Below are 20,266 nucleotides of genomic sequence, written 5' to 3'. Positions count from 1 at the left end.
TGGTTGTGAAGGTTTCGTTAAAGGATGCTTTTTGTTGCCTTATAGGTTTTCAGTGCACTGTACAATCTTTTCTCTGAAATTATTTTCAAATTTTTGTACATAAAAATGATAAGAATATTTACATCATTAGCAAAGATTGATCAAAGGAGATGAGGTATAATGGTGGTCTGTTATTGTTAGCCACGCAAAAGATTTTTGTTTCTTTGTATATATTAGTTCCAATAAACCCCTCGCATTAAACTGGCTTAGAGCCACACCTTAAAAAACACACAGGTGTCACAGCTGGCCATATTTCATGGAAGGTCCAATTAAGACAGAGACTCAAGGCCCTTACAGCAAGGTATTTTCCACGCTCTGGACAAATAAGTGAAACCAGATAAATATGTTAATTAAGAGACCAATCCCCGTGTTCTCAGGTTGAAAATCTTCTCAGTCTCCGATCCTCCTCATCTTTGAAGAAATAGGTCTCAGGAAAGCCTACTGTGTACCAACCGGATGCAAAAAGCCACTCAATCTGAGAAATGGCTCATTAAGAGTTACTGTTTTATATTAGGCACCAGGTCTTGCAGTAAGTGATTGCCAGTACTCTGGTTTGCAGTTTTGATAAGGAAAATGTTCAAAAGCAGTAGGTGTGAGGGCCAAAGCTGGTGTAACAGAATCTGTTGCTGGATTGGCAGACATCAATTGTGCCAGTTTTGACAGAGCACGTACAGGGCCCTATGTATGCAGAAGGTATGCTTTGAAGATTCCTGTTACATAGGTCTTAGAGATGACTTTAAAGGCAACAAAGGAAGGAAATGACAAGAGGTAGACAGGCCATTGATCAAAGACAAGGTGTTCAATTTGGGTGTGAAAAGGAACCTTGGTCTTTCAGCTGGAAGGCTTGAATGTGTTCACGTAACATTCCTTACGGAAAGGACACCCACTTGTGGACATGTGACCTGCAGAACATAAATGTGTTCTGATGAAGAGCAACCCTTCTCTTAGGCTGGCTTGGGGTGCACAATTTGCATGTGCTTGCTTCAAAGTCATGGCTTTGCCCCCAAAGGCGCCTTACATTGTGCCTTGTAAAACACATCTGTCAGCTATAGTTGAAACAGAGCCTATACCCTGAAAAACCCTGAAAGGAAATACCCTCAAAATGTTTTTTACAGGTATTACAACATGTAATACCTGTACAAAACACAGGAAAGTGAACCCAGGAAGCATGGCAGCTCCAGATCCTAAGTATGTTAAGTGTGTAAAATGAGAAGGGGTGTCAGGAGTGCAGAAGGTGCCTTTCTGCTGTCTATCTGGCATGATCGCTCGCAGAACTGTGGACGAGCATTGCTAAAGGTAATTTTCAGATGTAATATTAAATTTAAGAGAGCGTATCAAATGTACTTTAAAGGAACTCGACTGGTTCACAGATGAATGAATGAACAAAGGAACATTTGTAGAGCGCGTGGTTACCCAGGGGCATCCCAGCGCTAAGACGCCAAGTAAGCTACGAGGAGGTTAATGAAAAAGAAAAGTTTTCAGCAGTTTTCTGAACTTGAGGTAGTCAGGTTCAGATGAGTACAACGCGTTTTGAAAATATGGTGTAAACTACATGGAAAAGATGGTTTCCATTGAAAAAACTAAGATGGGTCAAACAGGTCACCTTCCAAAAGGCAAGAAATATGGGAGAAACACGGGAACACAGGGCCTCAGACTCTACAATTTTATCAATCCATTCATTACAGCTCAACAAATTGCCTAATTTTTTAGGAAAATCCTGAAAACCATATCAACACGCACATGTCTTATACCACATATGGTATACCATAACTGCTCACAGTATATAATGTTCAATATAATGTAGGTACCATTGTTATCCTAACCCTTACCGTTTCTCATATTGCCTTGAAAATTTGGAGGAATCAATATCTGTAAAAATCTTTATAATAAGTGGAACTGACTACATAAAATGTGCAACCTAACCACGCTTATCCAAAAGACTGTAGATCAAACAAAACGTGTGAACACGTATGTACAACTGACTATCGAAAAAGTGCATGGGCAACGTGTGGCATTATAACGAAACATATCATATAAACCTAATAAATACACATAGCTTAATTTATACACACACAAAACTGATGGGTTCTATAACAAAGAAGTTCTTTATTTGTTTTCAAAATAAAAGTATACGGTTTCAGTTTTGGGTAAAATTATTCATATAACGTAATAATTGTCATTCATGATAGAAGTGTCTGCACTTGATGAGGGGACCTGTGCAGAATGGTTTCTGGCTCCTTATACTCATTGGCTGGATTCATAACCGCTGCATATAATTCTGTGTAAGCTCTGCATACCAACTGAGTAGATTGCTTTATAATTTGCTCTCTGAAAATAAAACAACAATCAAGATTTAGTAGTACATTTGTCACCAGCATAAACAATCCTATAAAAGGTACATCACATATGAATGTGCATTACAATCAAGTAAACATGGCATTCAGGGAAACAGAATTGAGGGATATTTCTTGATGCAAATTTTATTAACTAGTCTAGTGGGGTAAAATGCATGTAACCTCTACGTCAACGAAATATATAAACAACCGGTCAGTGTATTCCTATACATTAAATAGAATGCAGATGAACACTGCTCTAAGTAAGAGATGACCAGAGTGGTACAATTGGGGGAAAAGAGGGATGGGTGGGGTGGGAAGATACCGCTCTGAGCAAGTGCTCAAGTGTTTCCAAGATTGGACTTTTCAGGCGCCTTCAAACCTTCAGGGGACTGTTTGTTGGGCAGTGCATAGCAGAGCTTAATGCAGAGAACAATCCATCTGGAAATGGTTTGTGTCTCCACAGCCTTCCTTTTGTTTGCACCAGGAAACCCAACAAAGTGTCCACCCGGTGTTCTTTGGCACAATCAATGTAGAGCAACAAAGCTCCTTTTGGGTCCAGGTGATGGAGTCTCTCCTCCTCTTAAGATGGGTCAGTAGTGTGTGATGCTCTAGAAAGTAGTCTTGCTCTAGAAAGGTGAGTAGTGTGTGATGTTCAGGTTGACGTAGAAAGGCGCCACCACCTTTGGTAAGAAAGAGGCACAGGTGCAAAGAACCAGTTTGTCAGGAAAGAAGTTGGTGTTTGGAGGGTGCACAGCTTGCTAACCCTCCTGGCCGATGTAATGACCGCTGAGAAGACTGTTTTGATTGTCAAGAAGTATAGAGGGTAACTATTCACGGGCTCGAAGTGCAAACACTTTCAAAATGTTAAAACCAAATTAAGGTCCCTTTGGGGATTAATGAAGGGCTTTGAAGGAAATAAGCTGAAGTCTTTTCAGGAAAGAACTTGGGACTTCAACAGAGAGGGCTGATCCAGCAACCATAAGTAAGGCGATATGGCAGAAAAATACCATTTAATTGCACCCAAAGAAAAGCCTAGTGATAAAACACAACAACACCTTGGATAAGGGTGCAGTGAGAAAATCAACATGTTTTGCAATGCACCAAGCCACAAACTTGTCCCAAATGCAGGTGTGTACAGTCTTATTTGTTTGAGGTATGCCCTGCTGCCAGAAATAATTTGAAGACTTCCAAAGGGAGATCAAAGATTGTCAGCTGGCGCTGCTCAATCTTCATGCATGAAGGCGGAGCATGCATAGGTTTAGGTGCAGGAGTCCTTTTGCTGCGACAGGAGATCCTTCCAAAGGGGCAGCCTGACTAAATGATCGATTCCAAAACTTAAGAAATTGAGATATCATATTCTCAGTGCCCAATCTGAAGCCACCAGAATGATTTGGGTTCCCTTACAACACCGTTTCTTGTAGTGAAGGACAATTACGAGATATTTACGAGAATTTTCCTGGATGACATCCTTCCCCAGGTCGCAAAAGAATTGTATCTACAGTTTAGATACAGCACCCTACCCGTACGTGCGGTTACTAATAAATGGGCTGGGCAGAAAGAGGAGGGTTGCCCTGTATGCATTACACAAGAGGAAACAGAAATGCATGTTTTATTCTTTTTCCCTGGTTACCAAAAAGCGAGGCGCTAGTGGCTTGTACAGCTTTGTCGGAATCTGGGTTTTGAGCATTGTAGGGAGGCTCTTCGGGTTTTAAAATGTGATACATCTAAACCCATTGTGTTTGCTGTTTCACGATAGTTAAACACAAGTGGCGAAGGAGATGGGCTTTTATCCAAAGGGGTAAAAAATCATAAAATGTGTATTGGCAGTATATTTGTATATCTGACCCCCATAGCTTCGGTCAAGATACTGGTTTTAGTTTTATACTATTTTGTACATAGACGTATTCTTGACGAATTGGATTTTATTGTAAATAGTGTAATTCACTTTTTTAAATTATTTATTGAAAAATGGCTGCTATCTTTCTAGTTAAATGCCGACTGTATCACATTAATTGATATTATCCCTTCCCGATGCTCTAACTCATTGCCTCCCTTTCTCCCTCCCTAGCTGTCTGGCAAAATCTCTGAATTTGATTTAAAATTGAAATTTGTATTACCTATGGAGTGTCTTTTAATCATGTATGCATGATTAATAATGTATGTTATTTTATTTCTATGTCTACTTTTTATGGTCCTAGCGACCGAAATAAAAGTTTTTGAAACTGAAACTGAAACTGAAGAATGATTTGGGTCAGGTTTTTCCTTGGAAGGGGTACTGGAGATCCTGAATTCCACTTCAGACTAAATTAGTCTCCGAGCAAGAGCCCCTTGGAAACTCTAGCGTGCAGAAGTGCTGACATTGCACGCTGTCATTGCTGGCGAATTGGTCTAACCAAGGATCTCCTCAGTCACGGAAGAGACCTTGCACCACCTCTGGATGGAGAAACCATTTGCTATCCGTGAGGCATTGATGGCTGAGTTTGTCCATCCTGGCATTCAGAGAGCCCACTAGGTGTTGTACGACCAGGAGATCGCTCTGATATTCCAGCCATGTCCAGAGGCATACAACCCCCTAGCGCAAGGTCTAAGACCCCACCCTGGCCCATTTATTGCATTACCACATTGCAGTGGTGTTGTCAGTGAACACCTTAACTAGCCTGACGCAACAGAGAAAGGTGGTCCTCAGCTAGCTGGTCTAAGAATGGGTGGCAGGGTTTCTGTGAATGGAAGGGTGTAACCCAACTGAACAATTTGAAGCACTGATTAGTCAGAGGGGATGGTTGCCTATGATGGTGAAAGGGCATATTAAAAGGGTTAGGAAGCTGGAGCTGCTGATGGGTGGTGGAGTAAGCAGATCCCCGGCCTTGGGTCCCAAGGGGCTTGTGAGAACTGCATCCTTGGCCATAAAATTACTGGGGAGCCTGTTGGCGGTGGTAGCTGGGCAGGAATAGAAGCTGTTGGTAGCCCCTTCCATAGCGGCGGAAGGGGCGAAAGACAGAGCGGGACTGCTGTGGGGTCATCGAGAGTCCCAGCGCCTGGGCAGTGGCCCTGCTGTCTGAATCTACCTGATCGCCAAACAGGTGAGTGCCACTGAACGGCATGCCCATAAGGGATGCCTGGACATCCTCCAAAACGCCAGGAGACCACAATTAGTTGTGGTGATGGAGTGCCTCAGACAAAGCAATCGTTCTGTCTAGCGAATCAGTCATGTCCATTCAGAAATGTAGTGTCAACTTTGCTGCATCCTTACGATTGGCAAAAACCTGGGACAGGATGGCTCAGGCATCCTTCAAGACCATGAGGAGCACTTGTGCAACCGAATCACAAACTGTGTGGGAATATAGGCCCAAGAGGCATACGTTGTTCACTGACCGCAATGCAAGGCTGATGGAAGAGAAAATCCTCTTAAAGGTGTCCAGCCTCTTGGATTCCCTATCCGGTGGTGTGGTAGGGGACCGTGCCAGGGTTTATTTTTTTGAGGCCTGAACAACCAGAATCTCTGGGTGGGTGTTTGGTGAGGACATTTGGGTCCCTAGGAGTGGGGTAATGGTGGCAGGCTATCATCTTGTGCACAGGAGACCCTTTGCAGGGCTTGTCTAATTTTACGGGCAGGACATCAGTGAGGGCTTCATTAAAGGGGAGAAGAGGTTCTGTGGGGGTAACTCCAGGTTAAAGCATTTCTATCATGACTTTAATCTTCACTGCAGAGGGCAGCGTATGTTCCAGGACCTCAGCCACCCTCCTCACCACCATGGGAAATTAAGCCCCTTCCTCCATAGCCACACTAGGAAAAGAGACTAGGCCACTGTCCGGAGAGGCAACTAGATGACTGGCATCCACCACTTCCTCATACCAGTTATCCTTTGGCTCTTCCATGGGGTTGGGATAACCCTAGGGATCATCAGGTCAGCTTCAATTCATTTTCTACAGGAACTAACAGTAAAAAGAACACTGTCTCCGACTTGGAGTTGCGGTTACATTTACCACACAGGGAGGATAAGTTCATGTAATTGTAGTGGTTCTCGCAACATGTAATTTTAATGAATGATGAACTGGCTGAGTAATTCATACCATTGTAGCATGGCTGCCGCATAGCACGAACATGGCACTTCTGATGACTTCACCTGCAAGCATACATATTTTACCTGATATTGAGCACATTGTTAGTAGTGTCTGTTACACGCAACAGAGACAGGAAGAACTTGCACTCTGAGTTTTGGTGAGTTGAATAAGAAGAATGGTCACATTGCGGTTGTGATAGGAAGAACTCTCACTGTAGGAGGCATGGTGAGTTCACCCGTAAGAGTTGTTGCAACGTGTTTGTTAGCAGCACAGTGTTGTTAATAGTAGGCATATTGCATTAATTAGCACATATTTTACATTGCTAGAAGACACTGCATATCGATATGGTTAATGCACGGGTGCATTGAAATTAATTTAGTATCTACTATTACAATTAATTTGGCACACGGTGAGTCAGTTTTGTGGTGCAGGTGTATGGGGACTTTAAGAGTGACAATGGAAAGCAGCTGAATTGGAGACAAGTCACCTTGCTGAGGAATTGTGCTGAGATGGATTTAGATGTAAAATATTTGGTTTTAAGAATAATTAGTTTGACCCTGAAAAAAGTCTGGAATGCATTAGGCATTTTTGAATAAAAAATTTAGATTTATTTTGGGAAGGCGTTGATATCGACATTAATTAAGATTTGGGATGTATAGCCCTGGGAGTATGCCTTGATGAGCAAGAATGTTTCAACTTCATAGTAAATTGCAAAAATTAAAATATAAACAAATGAATTGATGGAAATTATTTAATGTTTTGAAAAACTCCCTGAGGAAATAATTTGTGTAACTGGAGATTATACTGTCGTCAGACATATAACATATTTGACACACCTTAGAGGATCATATCACCAAAACGTACTATGTGACACAAGCATGTGCACGAGGACCTAGGACTTCTGTTCAGAGAGTACACAAACATGGATGTGGATCCTGGACAAGAGGTTTCAGTAATCAGGCCATCATCTGTCAGGGAATAGCAACATACAGCCTGACAGACTCCGCAGATTATCTTTAGCCAACAACGAATGGAAAGTAATACTTGAAGATGTACCGAAAAAGAATAAATATTTGTGGAAGGCTGAAAATAGGCCTAGATGGGTAGGTCCCAAAGGAGCAGTAACACCAAAATAACGTAGATGTCTACCCCGAGAAACCCCTGTACACCACAGAGCACTAGTTAATATCCGCAACAGAGAAATACAGAGCAATAAGAGATGCCTATCCAGTAACGACCAATAATTGAGAACGAACAGTCTGGGAGGTGAGAAGTCAATGCCAGCAAACCAACGATTAAGCAATAGCCATCAAAAGGGAAAGAAAGCAGAAAGTTGTAAACCCCAACCCTCCTGTGAGTTTAATATTGGGACTTGTAGTGTGGGACACCACTTGTTTTCTCTCCTATTCCCCCTGGTCCCAGATAAACCCAGATAGGGGGCCTTCTAATTTTTCAAGTAAACCCCAACCCTCCTGTATCAAAAGGAGGAGGGGAGTAAAAATCATTAATCTAAATTCAATTACCAGTTCCAGACATGCAATGACACATGGAGTGTAACTTGCTAATTTAAGGTAGCAATCATCCATAACATATCAATGTCTCAGCCATCCAAGGACAAAAATAAGCAGAAGCACCAGCCGAACGAAGGGCAGAATATACAATATTCCAGTAGAAAGGAAAGCAGGAGTCACAAAAAAGAAGCCCATGCAACAACAACGAAAAATAATGCAAAATGCTTGATCCTAAACCATTCGGCAGAGTCTGGGAAGGACCAAAAGAAAAGCTAAATACAGAAAACATCAACATAAACTACGTGAATCCAAGAATATAGAAGCAATAGGAGATGGGCCTCCAAGGACAGTGACGGGCTGCCATCTGCAAAGGTGAGAACAGAACAGAAGGGCATCCAGTCTGAAACAATCCACTTGCCCAAACGTCCAATTGGAGCCCAAACTCAGCCCCCTTTGCTGATGGAGGGCTAATAGCGGACAAAAAGAAAGAAACAAGAAGAATCAGTCAAAATGGGAGTCAGAAGCAGCACCTGACAAACTCAGAATAAGAAAGAATCAAACTCTGAAGGACTAATACAACATACCTCCATAATGTGAAGAGTGTGACACACGGGATCAAATCCTTTTGAAGTTGCCTGTTCTCAAGTCGGAAGGCATCAACTGAGAATGAGAGGAAACAGAACCAAACTGAGGCTGTCTCTGAAGCACCCGCAGGACCGGGAGCAAGACTTCACTCCGCCCTGCATAAATTCACCACAATAAACTGAAGCGGTCATCAACTAAACCTGCCCAGGTTCCCAAAAGTGAAAAACCAAACAGGACTCTAAAAGTCTCCAGTGACTACATTGCAGGCAGAGGTTAAGAAGCCACGATAGTGACTAGAATGGGCCAGCAGGACGCCATGGACTGCACCAGGATACTTGCATGATGTGTAGTTCCTCCCCGCTATACCCAGACACACTATGTGGAAAGATAAATGAGTGAATACCATGGGTGCGATTGAAGAACAGCACTAAACTCAGAGGAGGAGTTGTCCAATCAGTCATAGGCAACAACGAATAACTATCTAAGCGCACCAGAACAGCAGTCAGCTATACCCTAAACAGGGATCCGATGGACATTCCCTCCCTTCCCTAGTTGACACATACACATTGATATTGATTGTATTACGTTCACTGAGCGGCTTTCTGTAAATCTCTAAAGTGCTCTGATATCCACAAGGGTCAAATTCACACTATAAAAGAATATCTAAATAAATGAAATTATATTTCCATTATAGTGACCACTATTACCAGGGTAACATCAAGAGCTCAGAACCTCAAAGCTTGGAAGGGAAACACAGAAAAGAACAAGCAGAACCATGGCACTTTATTTTAAACTAAGGAGGCTTGACCTACTGCAGAAACTCCCACCAGAACTATGACAGTCACCAAAAATATAAGGAATAAGGTCAAACATTATTGCGAAGGACCGAAGGGATACCCTTCACACCCACACCACAAATAAGAAGGCGAATTCTAGCATAAGGGCCCATGAAGCTGTTTCAGTGACTGTCAAGATACAACAGCCACCTTCAGACCTAGAGAATGTGTGCGACTCTGTGCATGACCAGCAGAAGAGTGTTTTTTATATGCCTCATGCTTGAACAACTGGCAGCCTGATTGGCATTCTCCATAACGTATGCATAGGAAAAGCCAGCAGCCTAAACTGAGAAGGAATGTCCTCCATCTGAACTTCCCCAGCACTCGCTCAGCACCTGCTTCAAAAAGATGGAAGCCCTCAAAGGAAAAGTCTAACAAGTATGCCTTGGCAGCCCTCAGGACACCAGAGGAGCCAAACCTAGCACTATAGCACTATGTTGTAAAGAAAGAGGAGCTCATAGATCGTGTTAACCTAAGGAGATTTTTTAGAAGCTTCAAATCCATCACTAGCAACCGCCTCAAAGTAGTGCCCACCTATTTTGAAGAGCGGTACAAAAGGGGGTGGTGATGGACGGAGCATCTGAATCAATCAAACACTCACACCCAGTCAAAAGATCTGGGTTTAATCCATCACCGTTCTTTAGCCCACTCTGCCACCCCAGTTCAGACATGGCTATATGCAAATCAGTCTGACGCTGTGCCTCATGGGAACAGTCCAGCCGGAACTGCCAAGCCATGTCTTCCCTGGACAGGAAACAAGCTTCCGAGGAACGGTTTCTGGCATTCCAGCCGTCTTCAGCCCGGCTTGCTTGAGACCAGTGGCAAAGTGAGCAAGGGACTCACGTCTGAGCATACCCTGCCACACTAATGGCGGACAAAAGCGGTACAAAAGGGGTTGGTGATGGACGGAGCATCTGAATCAATCAAACACTCACACCCAGTCAAAAGATCTGGGTTTAATCCATCACCGTTCTTTAGCCCACTCTGCCACCCCAGTTCAGACATGGCTATATGCAAATCAGTCTGACCCTGTGCCTCATGGGAACAGTCCAGCCCGAACTGCCAAGCCATGTCTTCCCTGGACCGGAAACAAGCTTCCGAGGACCGGTTTCTGGCATTCCAGCCGTCTTCAGCCCGGCTTGCTTGAATCCAGTGGCAAAGTGAGCAAGGGACTCACGTCTGAGCATACCCTGCCACACTTATGGCGGCCAAAAGCGGTACAAAAGGGGGTGGTGATGGACGGAGCATCTGAATCAATCAAACACTCACACCCAGTCAAAAGATCTGGGTTTAATCCATCACCGTTCTTTAGCCCACTCTGCCACCCCAGTTCAGACATGGCTATATGCAAATCAGTCTGACTCTGTGCCTCATGGGAACAGTCCAGCCCGAACTGCCATGCCATGTTTTCCCTGGACCGGAAACAAGCTTCGAGGACCGGTTTCTGGCATTCCAGCCGTCTTCAGCCCGGCTTGCTTGAAACCAGTGGCAAAGTGAGCAATTCGGGTTGGACTGTTCCCATAAGGCACAGGGTCAGACTGATTTGCATATAGCCATGTCTGAACTGGGGTGGCTGAGTGAACTAAAGATTGGGGATGGATTAAACCCAGATCAGTTGACTGGGGGTGAGTGTTTGATTTGTTCAAACGCTCCGTCCATCATCCCCTTATGTATCGCTTTGTTCGCCCTAAGTGTGGCAGGGTATACTCAGACGTGAGTCCCTTGTTCACTTGGCCACTGGATTCAAGATAGCCTGGCTGATGAGGATTATGAATCCGAAACCGGTCCCAGGATGCTTGTTTCCGGTCCAGGGAAGACATGGCTTGGCAGTTCGGGCTGGACTGTTCCCATAAGGCACAGGGTCAGACTGATTTGCATATAGCCATGTCTGAACTGGGGTGGCTGAGTGAACGAAAGAATGGTGATGGATTAAACCCAGATCAGTTGACTGGAAGGTGAGTGTTTGATTTGTTCAAACGCTCCGTCCATCATCCCCTTATGTATCGCTTTGTTCGCCCTAAGTGTGGCAGGGTATACTCAGACGTGAGTCCCTTGTTCACTTGGCCACTGGATTCAAGATAGCCTGGCTGATGAGGATTATGAATCCGAAACCGGTCCCAGGATGCTTGTTTCCGGTCCAGGGAAGACATGGCTTGGCAGTTCGGGCTGGACTGTTCCCATAAGGCACAGGGTCAGACTGATTTGCATATAGCCATGTCTGAACTGGGGTGGCTGAGTGAACGAAAGAATGGTGATGGATTAAACCCAGATCAGTTGACTGGGGGCGAGTGTTTGATTTGTTCAAACGCTCCGTCCATCATCCCCTTTTGTATCGCTTTGTTCGCCCTAAGTGTGACAGGGTATACTCAGACGTGAGTCCCTTGTTCACTTGGCCACTGGATTCAAGATAGCCTGGCTGATGAGGATTATGAATCCGCAACCGGTCCCAGGATGCTTGTTTCCGGTCCAGGGAAGACATGGCTTGGCAGTTCGGGCTGGACTGTTCCCATAAGGCACAGGGTCAGACTGATTTGCATATAGCCATGTCTGAACTGGGGTGGCTGAGTGAACTAAAGAATGGTGATGGATTAAACCCAGATCAGTTGACTGGGGGTGAGTGTTTGATTTGTTCAAACGCTCCGTCCATCATCCCCTTTTGTATCGCTTTGTTCGCCCTAAGTGTGGCAGGGTATACTCAGACGTGAGTCCCTTGTTCACTTGGCCACTGGATTCAAGATAGCCTGGCTGATGAGGATTATGAATCCGAAACCGGTCCCAGGATGCTTGTTTCCGGTCCAGGGAAGACACGGCTTGGCAGTTCGGGCTGGACTGTTCCCATAAGGCACAGGGTCAGACTGATTTGCATATAGCCATGTCTGAACTGGGGTGGCTGAGTGAACTAAAGAATGGTGATGGATTAAACCCAGATCAGTTGACTAGGGGTGAGTGTTTGATTTGTTCAAACGCTCCGTCCATCATCCCCTTTTGTATCGCTTTGTTCGCCCTAAGTGTGGCAGGGTATACTCAGACGTGAGTCCCTTGTTCACTTGGCCACTGGATTCAAGATAGCCTGGCTGATGAGGATTATGAATCCGAAACCGGTCCCAGGATGCTTGTTTCCGGTCCAGGGAAGACATGGCTTGGCAGTTCGGGCTGGACTGTTCCCATAAGGCACAGGGTCAGACTGATTTGCATATAGCCATGTCTGAACTGGGGTGGCTGAGTGAACTAAAGAATGGTGATGGATTAAACCCAGATCAGTTGACTGGGGGTGAGTGTTTGATTTGTTCAAACGCTCCGTCCATCATCCCCTTTTGTATCGCTTTGTTCGCCCTAAGTGTGGCAGGGTATACTCAGACGTGAGTCCCTTGTTCACTTGGCCACTGGATTCAAGATAGCCTGGCTGATGAGGATTATGAATCCGAAACCGGTCCCAGGATGCTTGTTTCCGGTCCAGGGAAGACACGGCTTGGCAGTTCGGGCTGGACTGTTCCCATAAGGCACAGGGTCAGACTGATTTGCATATAGCCATGTCTGAACTGGGGTGGCTGAGTGAACTAAAGAATGGTGATGGATTAAACCCAGATCAGTTGACTGGGGGTGAGTGTTTGATTTGTTCAAACGCTCCGTTCCTCATCCCCTTTTGTATCGCTTTGTTCGCCCTAAGTGTGGCAGGGTATACTCAGACGTGAGTTCCTTGTTCACTTGGCCACTGGATTCAAGATAGCCTGGCTGATGAGGATTATGAATCCGAAACCGGTCCCAGGATGCTTGTTTCCGGTCCAGGGAAGACATGGCTTGGCAGTTCGGGCTGGACTGTTCCCATAAGGCACAGGGTCAGACTGATTTGCATATAGCCATGTCTGAACTGGGGTGGCTGAGTGAACTAAAGAATGGTGATGGATTAAACCCAGATCAGTTGACTGGGGGTGAGTGTTTGATTTGTTCAAACGCTCCGCCCATCATCCCCTTTTGTATCGCTTTGTTCGCCCTAAGTGTGGCAGGGTATACTCAGACGTGAGTCCCTTGTTCACTTGGCCACTGGATTCAAGATAGCCTGGCTGATGAGGATTATGAATCCGAAACCGGTCCCAGGATGCTTGTTTCCGGTCCAGGGAAGACATGGCTTGGCAGTTCGGGCTGGACTGTTCCCATAAGGCACAGGGTCAGACTGATTTGCATATAGCCATGTCTGAACTGGGGTGGCTGAGTGAACTAAAGAATGGTGATGGATTAAACCCAGATCAGTTGACTGGGAATGAGTGTTTGATTTGTTCAAACGCTCCGTCCATCATCCCCTTTTGTATCACCTATTTTGAAGAGGCAGGACCACCATCTTCGTTACTTCCTAAAGAGCATGCAAGTTGCGACTCAGTAGGCATATTGCATTCCTAGACTAGAAGATCAGTATCACCTAGAGCAGGTGACAATTTGCGATTTGACCATTGACTGTGTGTCAGCAGTTTGTCCATTCCAAATAAACGTAATTAATTCTATCAGCACCTCACTAAAGGGCAGCAAAAGATCTGAGGAGGAAGGGACAGACTAGAGAATTTCCATTAATAAATTAGTTTTAAACTCGGTCTTGGGTAATGGAATATCCAAGACGTCCATAGATTCACATAGTCTCGTTAAAAGAGGAAATGCCCCTGAAGAGCACTTGGCTCCCTTTCAAAATCAGCCTGAGAGTGCCACAAAGTAGCAGTAAAAGGGCACTATAGAAACCTCCCCTGCAATGTTGAGAAAGAGAAGGTGCAAAACATTTGTTTAATGTCATCTACCTCCTCACAAACACATTCCCCAACCTCATTATGGAGTCAGCGGAGGACTCAGAAGTGTCTGGGGCTCTGGAGAAGAAATCTCGAAGCACCTTACCATGGTCAATCCTAACGTTTTGGTCGATTTTGACCGATGGAACAGCTCACATCTGGAGAACTGTGTGAGTGCCCTGAACTGCCTCCAGCCAATGGGTCAAGTCCTTCGTTGGCAGAGTGAAACATGTCATGATCAGGATAGATCTGAACAGCTGTCTGAAGCCGACAGACGAGGGGGTAGAGACAACCAACGGAGGAGCATCCATGGACCCAGACATTCCTAGGGGTCAAAGGAGCACCAGAGCGAATCATTAGGGGCAGGAGCTGGGCCAGGCCTGGATGAACACTGCCATCTGAGCGTAGCCAGTGCTAGAATCCATAAAGGATGGGAAAAGGTCCGGCAGCACCGGGCACATCATCAAAAAGGATCGGGCACAGGTATCAAACCCCTGCCCTTTGAGAGGAGACAGTTTCAAAGACGACATTAAAGCTGGAGCCTAGGGGAAACCCTAAAAAGATGAGCTGCCCTGAGGTCAAGAGCAACGTCGGATTGGAAGAGCTCCACTTTCCCATTAGGGGGATCAAGGTGGGCGATCTCGTCAAAGAGAAAATGTTTCCAAAATTGCCACAGGAGCTCGATTCAGACTAAGATCTAGACTGATGGCGCACTCACACAAGACAGCCCATCGGACAGCACACCTTTCATCCACCAGAGGTCTGCAGGGACAAAGATCCAAATCAAACAGAGTCCTTGAAGGGTCAGTTCTCTGATTCACATGGGGTAAAGACAATGGCACTGAATTAGACCTATATGGGAGCATGAGCAACCAGAAACAGATTCAGGACTTTCGAGGCCTATTTGGTGGTAATTTAGCCTTCCTCAGTCTCTATCCTATACAGCCACTAATAAACAGTTGATGTTCACCATAGAGAGGTCACGTGTCACTAGCTGTAAACTAGAAAAGGCAGAAACCTGTTGCACTGCAACCAACAATGGTGCTGCTGTAACAAACAAGTTACTTACCTTGGATAATGCTCTTTTTGCTAGATACTCTAGATAACTGCAGACTCCTCATCTTTTGAATATTTCCCTGAATCAGACAGGATCTGGAAAATCTGCTGTAGTATGCATATAAATGCCACCCATATATGCTGACATCAATTGCTTTTCTAGGCTGTCCACACCCCCCAGAAGCAGAGCCCAACAAAAGAATGTTGTGAACCGGTGCGCAGATCTCTAAGCCTGGAACCTTTTTAGGTGGAACAGGGTGCAGTTCACATAATTGGGAGGATGCTAATGTCACTGAGTAATCTGCAGTTAGACAGAATTTGTACAAGAAAGAGTGTTACCCAAGGTAAGTAACTTGTTCTTCTGATGGATTCTTCTAACCACAGATTCCTCCCCTTTTGAATAGATACCAAAGCAGTGTATCGCAGGTGGTGGGCCTGTGAACTGTCTTAAACCCAAAAGCCCTGCAGGACATAGAGGGCAAAATACCCTTCTCATCTGACCGGACTGTCCAGATTGCAGTACTTAGTGAACGTGTGGTGCGATGCCATTATAGCAGCCTGGCAAATATCCAGAAAAAGCACTTTGTGTGCAAACGCAGTGGTAGCAGACTTGGCTCTAGAGGAATCGGTTTGCAAACCTTCCAGGGGCTGCTTCTTGGCCAATGCATGCCAGATTTTAATACAGAACACAATCCACCAAGAGATTGGTCTTCTGTGCTGCCTTGACCTTCAAATATGTGGTTTGAAGTATCTATCAGAATAAGGGTACTGGAGGTCTACTCACAAAATAATGGCAGGTCTTTAACCGTTTCCTAAACTTCAAATGATTATGATTCAGGGCAAGAGATGGGTTCAACAGTGATGCTCCCCAAAGAAAAGTTAGTCCATCAATTGTACATAAACCTTGGAATATTCAGAAGAGCTTTAGAGGGTACCAAATCCTTATTTGAGAACATTATCTACAAAATATTTGGTGCAAAACACACATGAACCAGCTTCAATAGTAAACTCTTTTTTATTTTCTCCTTGTTTTTCTCTTTCTTTGCATTTTTGTCTTTGTTTCTTTTTTCTTACTTTTTTCCTTTCCCTTATTTCTTCATCTCTTTCGAAATGAATTGTTTCTACTTTCCTCCCTTTCTCTAGGGGTGTTTAGCTTTTATAGAAAAATCTATTCATGCATTATTTGTTTGCATGTTAACTCAAAATGAATTATTTTGTAAATTGGCAACTAGGGAAGTTTATGGATCACATTCTCAAATTCGCTCAGTCCGAAGCTCTAGTGAGCTACTGTATTCAGATTACTCTTCAATTTGTTCAGCATGATTTTAGTTAACTAAGGGAGAAACAGTTACTAAAGCCAAGTCTATCCTGAACAAAGGCTTTGGTAACTACAACCAACAATGTTTAATTCTCACCCACTCAAACTGCACATCTACTACAGGCAGAGGCACCAGCGATGCCTTGGTCTTACCTTCTGACTTAGAGTTCAGTTGGAAAATAGAACAAATTCTACAGAACCACTCCTCGCCTCCTGTTGTTCCTGGCAAGCTAACTTTAATTTCTCCCTCTGCAACTCTGTAGCCTTCTGATCTTCTTCAGCCTTCACTTTCAATACAGGCAATTGCAACTTTAGAGTCTATGCTAGGCTTAACTCACCCAAGAGAATTACTTCCAGAGTCAGTGTCAATGGTACCCTAGATTTTGGTGTTGGACACTGTCTCAGGGAAACCACAGAAAAAGATTTGGGGACACAAGGTACATCTGGGGGAAAAAAACTATGCTAAGGGGCTGGGAGTGCCTGAAATGACAGCACTCCCTGGGTTTCTATGAGGGATCCTCAACGAAGTCCAGCACAGTGTCTTCCCTACCACCCATTTTCCCAAACTATAACTGGCCTTCAATGGACGTTCTGGGCCACAACCATGATGATTTAGGCAATCTGACGGAGGTGCTGTGGGGGGCTCACCTGCCCTACAATGGCCAAGAACACTCATTCCTCACTTGACTCTCAGAGTACCAAGGATGGCAGTCCAAGAAAATCATTGAGGTATCATGCGGGGATAGAGACTCAGTCAAAACTCAAGCATTAACACAATAGATTTAGCAATTCACACAACAGATTCAGATTAATTTATTAATGTCCGGCCCAGTGTTTTTATTTTTATAACAAAGGAAAGTATTTTAATTATTTTAATCAAAACAGAACTTAAATGGTGCAATGGAGTCAGCAACTTTAAAGAAATGCATTACTGGGTCCACGGGGACCTCTACAGATTGAAAAGATGGAAATATCCATGATTAAAGCTCACATGCAGGGATATGCACACTAAATATGTCCTGTGGTACAGAGATGTACACAGGTTGAGGAATGTTAGAGACAGAATAAACAAACTGCGCAAGGAAGCAGGTTCTCAAACAGGTATTCATAGCTATGGGAATGGAACCCAAAGGTCCATTGTGTAATATACCATTATAGGGCTAACTCACAAGTCAGGACAGTGTATGATCAAAGGAGACGGTCTGCATCAAAACAAAGTGTGGTTAGAGTTACTTACCAAATATCCTAACAAAATGCTAGACGCATTAATCCTGCCTGAAACCTGAAGTTAGTTATTGAACTTTACCAGGTTAGTCACATTACGAGTGTCCGGGAAATGTCTAAGGATGTCAGAACTAAAGAAATCATGGTATTTAAACTTCAAAGTACTCACTGATGGCTCAACAAGCGACCCCATGTCAACTCCACTCTCCTGTTCCTGCGGTCTCGAAAAGGGGAACAGGCCAGGCTAATGACTAACCGAGACATCAAGACACTCCCCTTGTCCACCTATGCTCATCTGGTCCTATTCCTCCCCATAAACCCTTCAACATTCCTTGTGTACTGCCCCCTGCTCTCCGCAAGCCCAAGCTGGAATATCTATAAATAAAGATCTCTACAGTCACTCTCTCTTGGCAACAGCTAGAAAGTTCAATATTTTTACTATCCCTTCTTAAATTCAGCTCCCTTCAATTCATGTCATCCTATCCTCCCCTCACCACATTTTTCATTTGGTTAATGTTAGCTAATGTTTTGTTAGCTGAATGATTACCTTCATGCCAGGATGAAAGTCCAAATGAAATTGATAGTGCTGTCAGTGCAGGCAGTGTTGCCAACGTATACTGATAGTTCCTGTATCCATAGCTCTGCCTCCTTTGCTCTGGTCAATTACCCTTCCTTCTTTTGCATCTGAATGCTCTTCTCTACCAAGAATTTCAACCTAATTTAGAGTTTGGCGGATAGCCCATCCACCTTATTACAAGTACCATGGGATATAATGCACTGTTAATAAGGTCGACAGGATGTCCGCATTGTTTGTGATCGAGTAGAAACACTTCCACCAAACTAAATGGTGTCTTAAATCATCAAAATGTAAAACTTTCGAAATGTCCACGAATCTCAGGATATTTCAATTACCGGTTTTTCCCAGACAAATGTAAACCTCAGACAGTCACTAGCTATGATCCATTCTGCAGAGGACATTCGAGCTTGTGATTCGCTGCACACCTCTAACAAACAGTGTGCACATGGAAGTGATGCTAAATTCTGTGGGCCGACACATGCATCAAGTTGCATAGGGAAGGGCATGTTTGCATATCCAGACTTTTCAGTTACTCCAAAGTTTTATACAATGCATAGGGGTTCTAAGCTCTGTTTGCCGAGCTATGGATGCTCTTGGCGTACATCTCGATCGGATATATAGTGATCACACCTGATTGGGACAGAGACAACAGCAATCCTATTAAAGAAGTGTGCGTTATTATCACGGCTCCTGTGGCACGCAGGCGCAGCACCTTAAATAGCCGCAGGGACCACTTTCGTGATGAACACTTTCATAGATAAACGTATTTATGTGCTCGATTTTCAATACATCGGAAGAAGTTGTGTATTTACAAAGAGATTGAGGAGTCAAATTAATGTTCTTCCTTTGATTCTCGCTAGTGATTTCAGTGGAAGATTGTATGTTGACCGAGGCACAGACTTGATTTGACTTAAGCCTGTAGAAAAATAATTAAATCGTCTGAAAGTTCTATTACTCCTCTGCCAAACTTTCCCATTCTGTGATTCTCGAGGTCTGTGCCGAAAAAAAGCAACGCACTGTACAGCCGAACGTACGACAGGATATACCGAAAAATATGAAGCTCATAACTATACATGTTTCACAGAGAAAACGCAAGCAATTCACGATGACATCTACTTAGCAGCGCTTGCGTTTCCGAGAACACCTTGGCTTTCTATTTCTAAGAACGCTTAACCAAAAGGGCACATTTTACCTTTCACAACGTAGAAGTGGAAAACAGTTCTTGGAAAACCTGTTTTTAATGCTGTCACAAAACTACAGTAAGTGCAGTACTGAAGACAGCAGTATGCCACTAACTACATAACCCTGAGTAGACATTCATCGGTAAAATAACTGAAATGTCAGTAAAATAGTTGAAATGGGGTTAACTTGCATACATACAGGCATTTACTAAATAAAGTTAGGGGGCTTTGGTCGCCCCAACTCAATTCCACATTTCCTGGAAAGCAAAGGTTATGAATATACTGGTGGCGCAAACAAAATAAATAATGTAAAATGAGCAGAGGGAAAGGCCAAGCATTGCAGGACGACAGGAAGGAACAGCTTGTGAGCACACCCTTCCTCCTGCTGACTAGTGGAACACTGCCAGAGCGGCTCTGCTCTGGAAGGTGCCAACGTCCATCCTGGAAGAATGGCTTTAGAGGAGACGTACTTCCAAAGGAGACTTTAGAGGGCAAGGGAGGATGCCTCGTATCCTCAGGGAGGCAGGGTGGTCTCTTTCCCTGCTTCCCATAGAACTTCGAGCTTCCACTCACGTCATCTTCCAAAAGACTCGTGCTGGCCAGAGGTTAATTTGTAAAAAGATGAATTGCCAGATCCCAAGACACACACACAGCGCCATCATATGGTTGGATCCCATAAATATGTGCTGAGCACCGGCAATCACTAGCACAAATTTAGCACTGAATTGTTGGAAAGATGCACGTCCAGTGGCGTAGCTGTGGGGGGAGGGGG

General features: G+C 44.3%; 1 protein-coding gene across 1 annotated transcript in view; it reads right to left on the bottom strand.

The window, feature by feature from the left end:
• Positions 1–2,121: 2,121 nt before the first annotated feature.
• The window catches only part of COG6 (component of oligomeric golgi complex 6), a 464,502-nt gene continuing 446,357 nt past the window's right edge, over positions 2,122–20,266 (bottom strand). Inside the window, exon 19 of the mRNA XM_078657244.1 lies at positions 2,122–2,367. Within this exon, the coding sequence (XP_078513370.1) occupies positions 2,220–2,367 (148 nt within the window). The 3' untranslated portion in view covers positions 2,122–2,219. The remainder of the gene's footprint in view (positions 2,368–20,266) is intronic.

Source organism: Lissotriton helveticus, chromosome 8, assembly GCF_964261635.1.
Source record: "Lissotriton helveticus chromosome 8, aLisHel1.1, whole genome shotgun sequence".
In the NCBI taxonomy this organism is placed as follows: domain Eukaryota; kingdom Metazoa; phylum Chordata; class Amphibia; order Caudata; family Salamandridae; genus Lissotriton; species Lissotriton helveticus.
The sequence above is the reverse complement of the archived record's forward strand: the minus strand, read 5'-3'. Positions and strand labels throughout refer to the sequence as shown.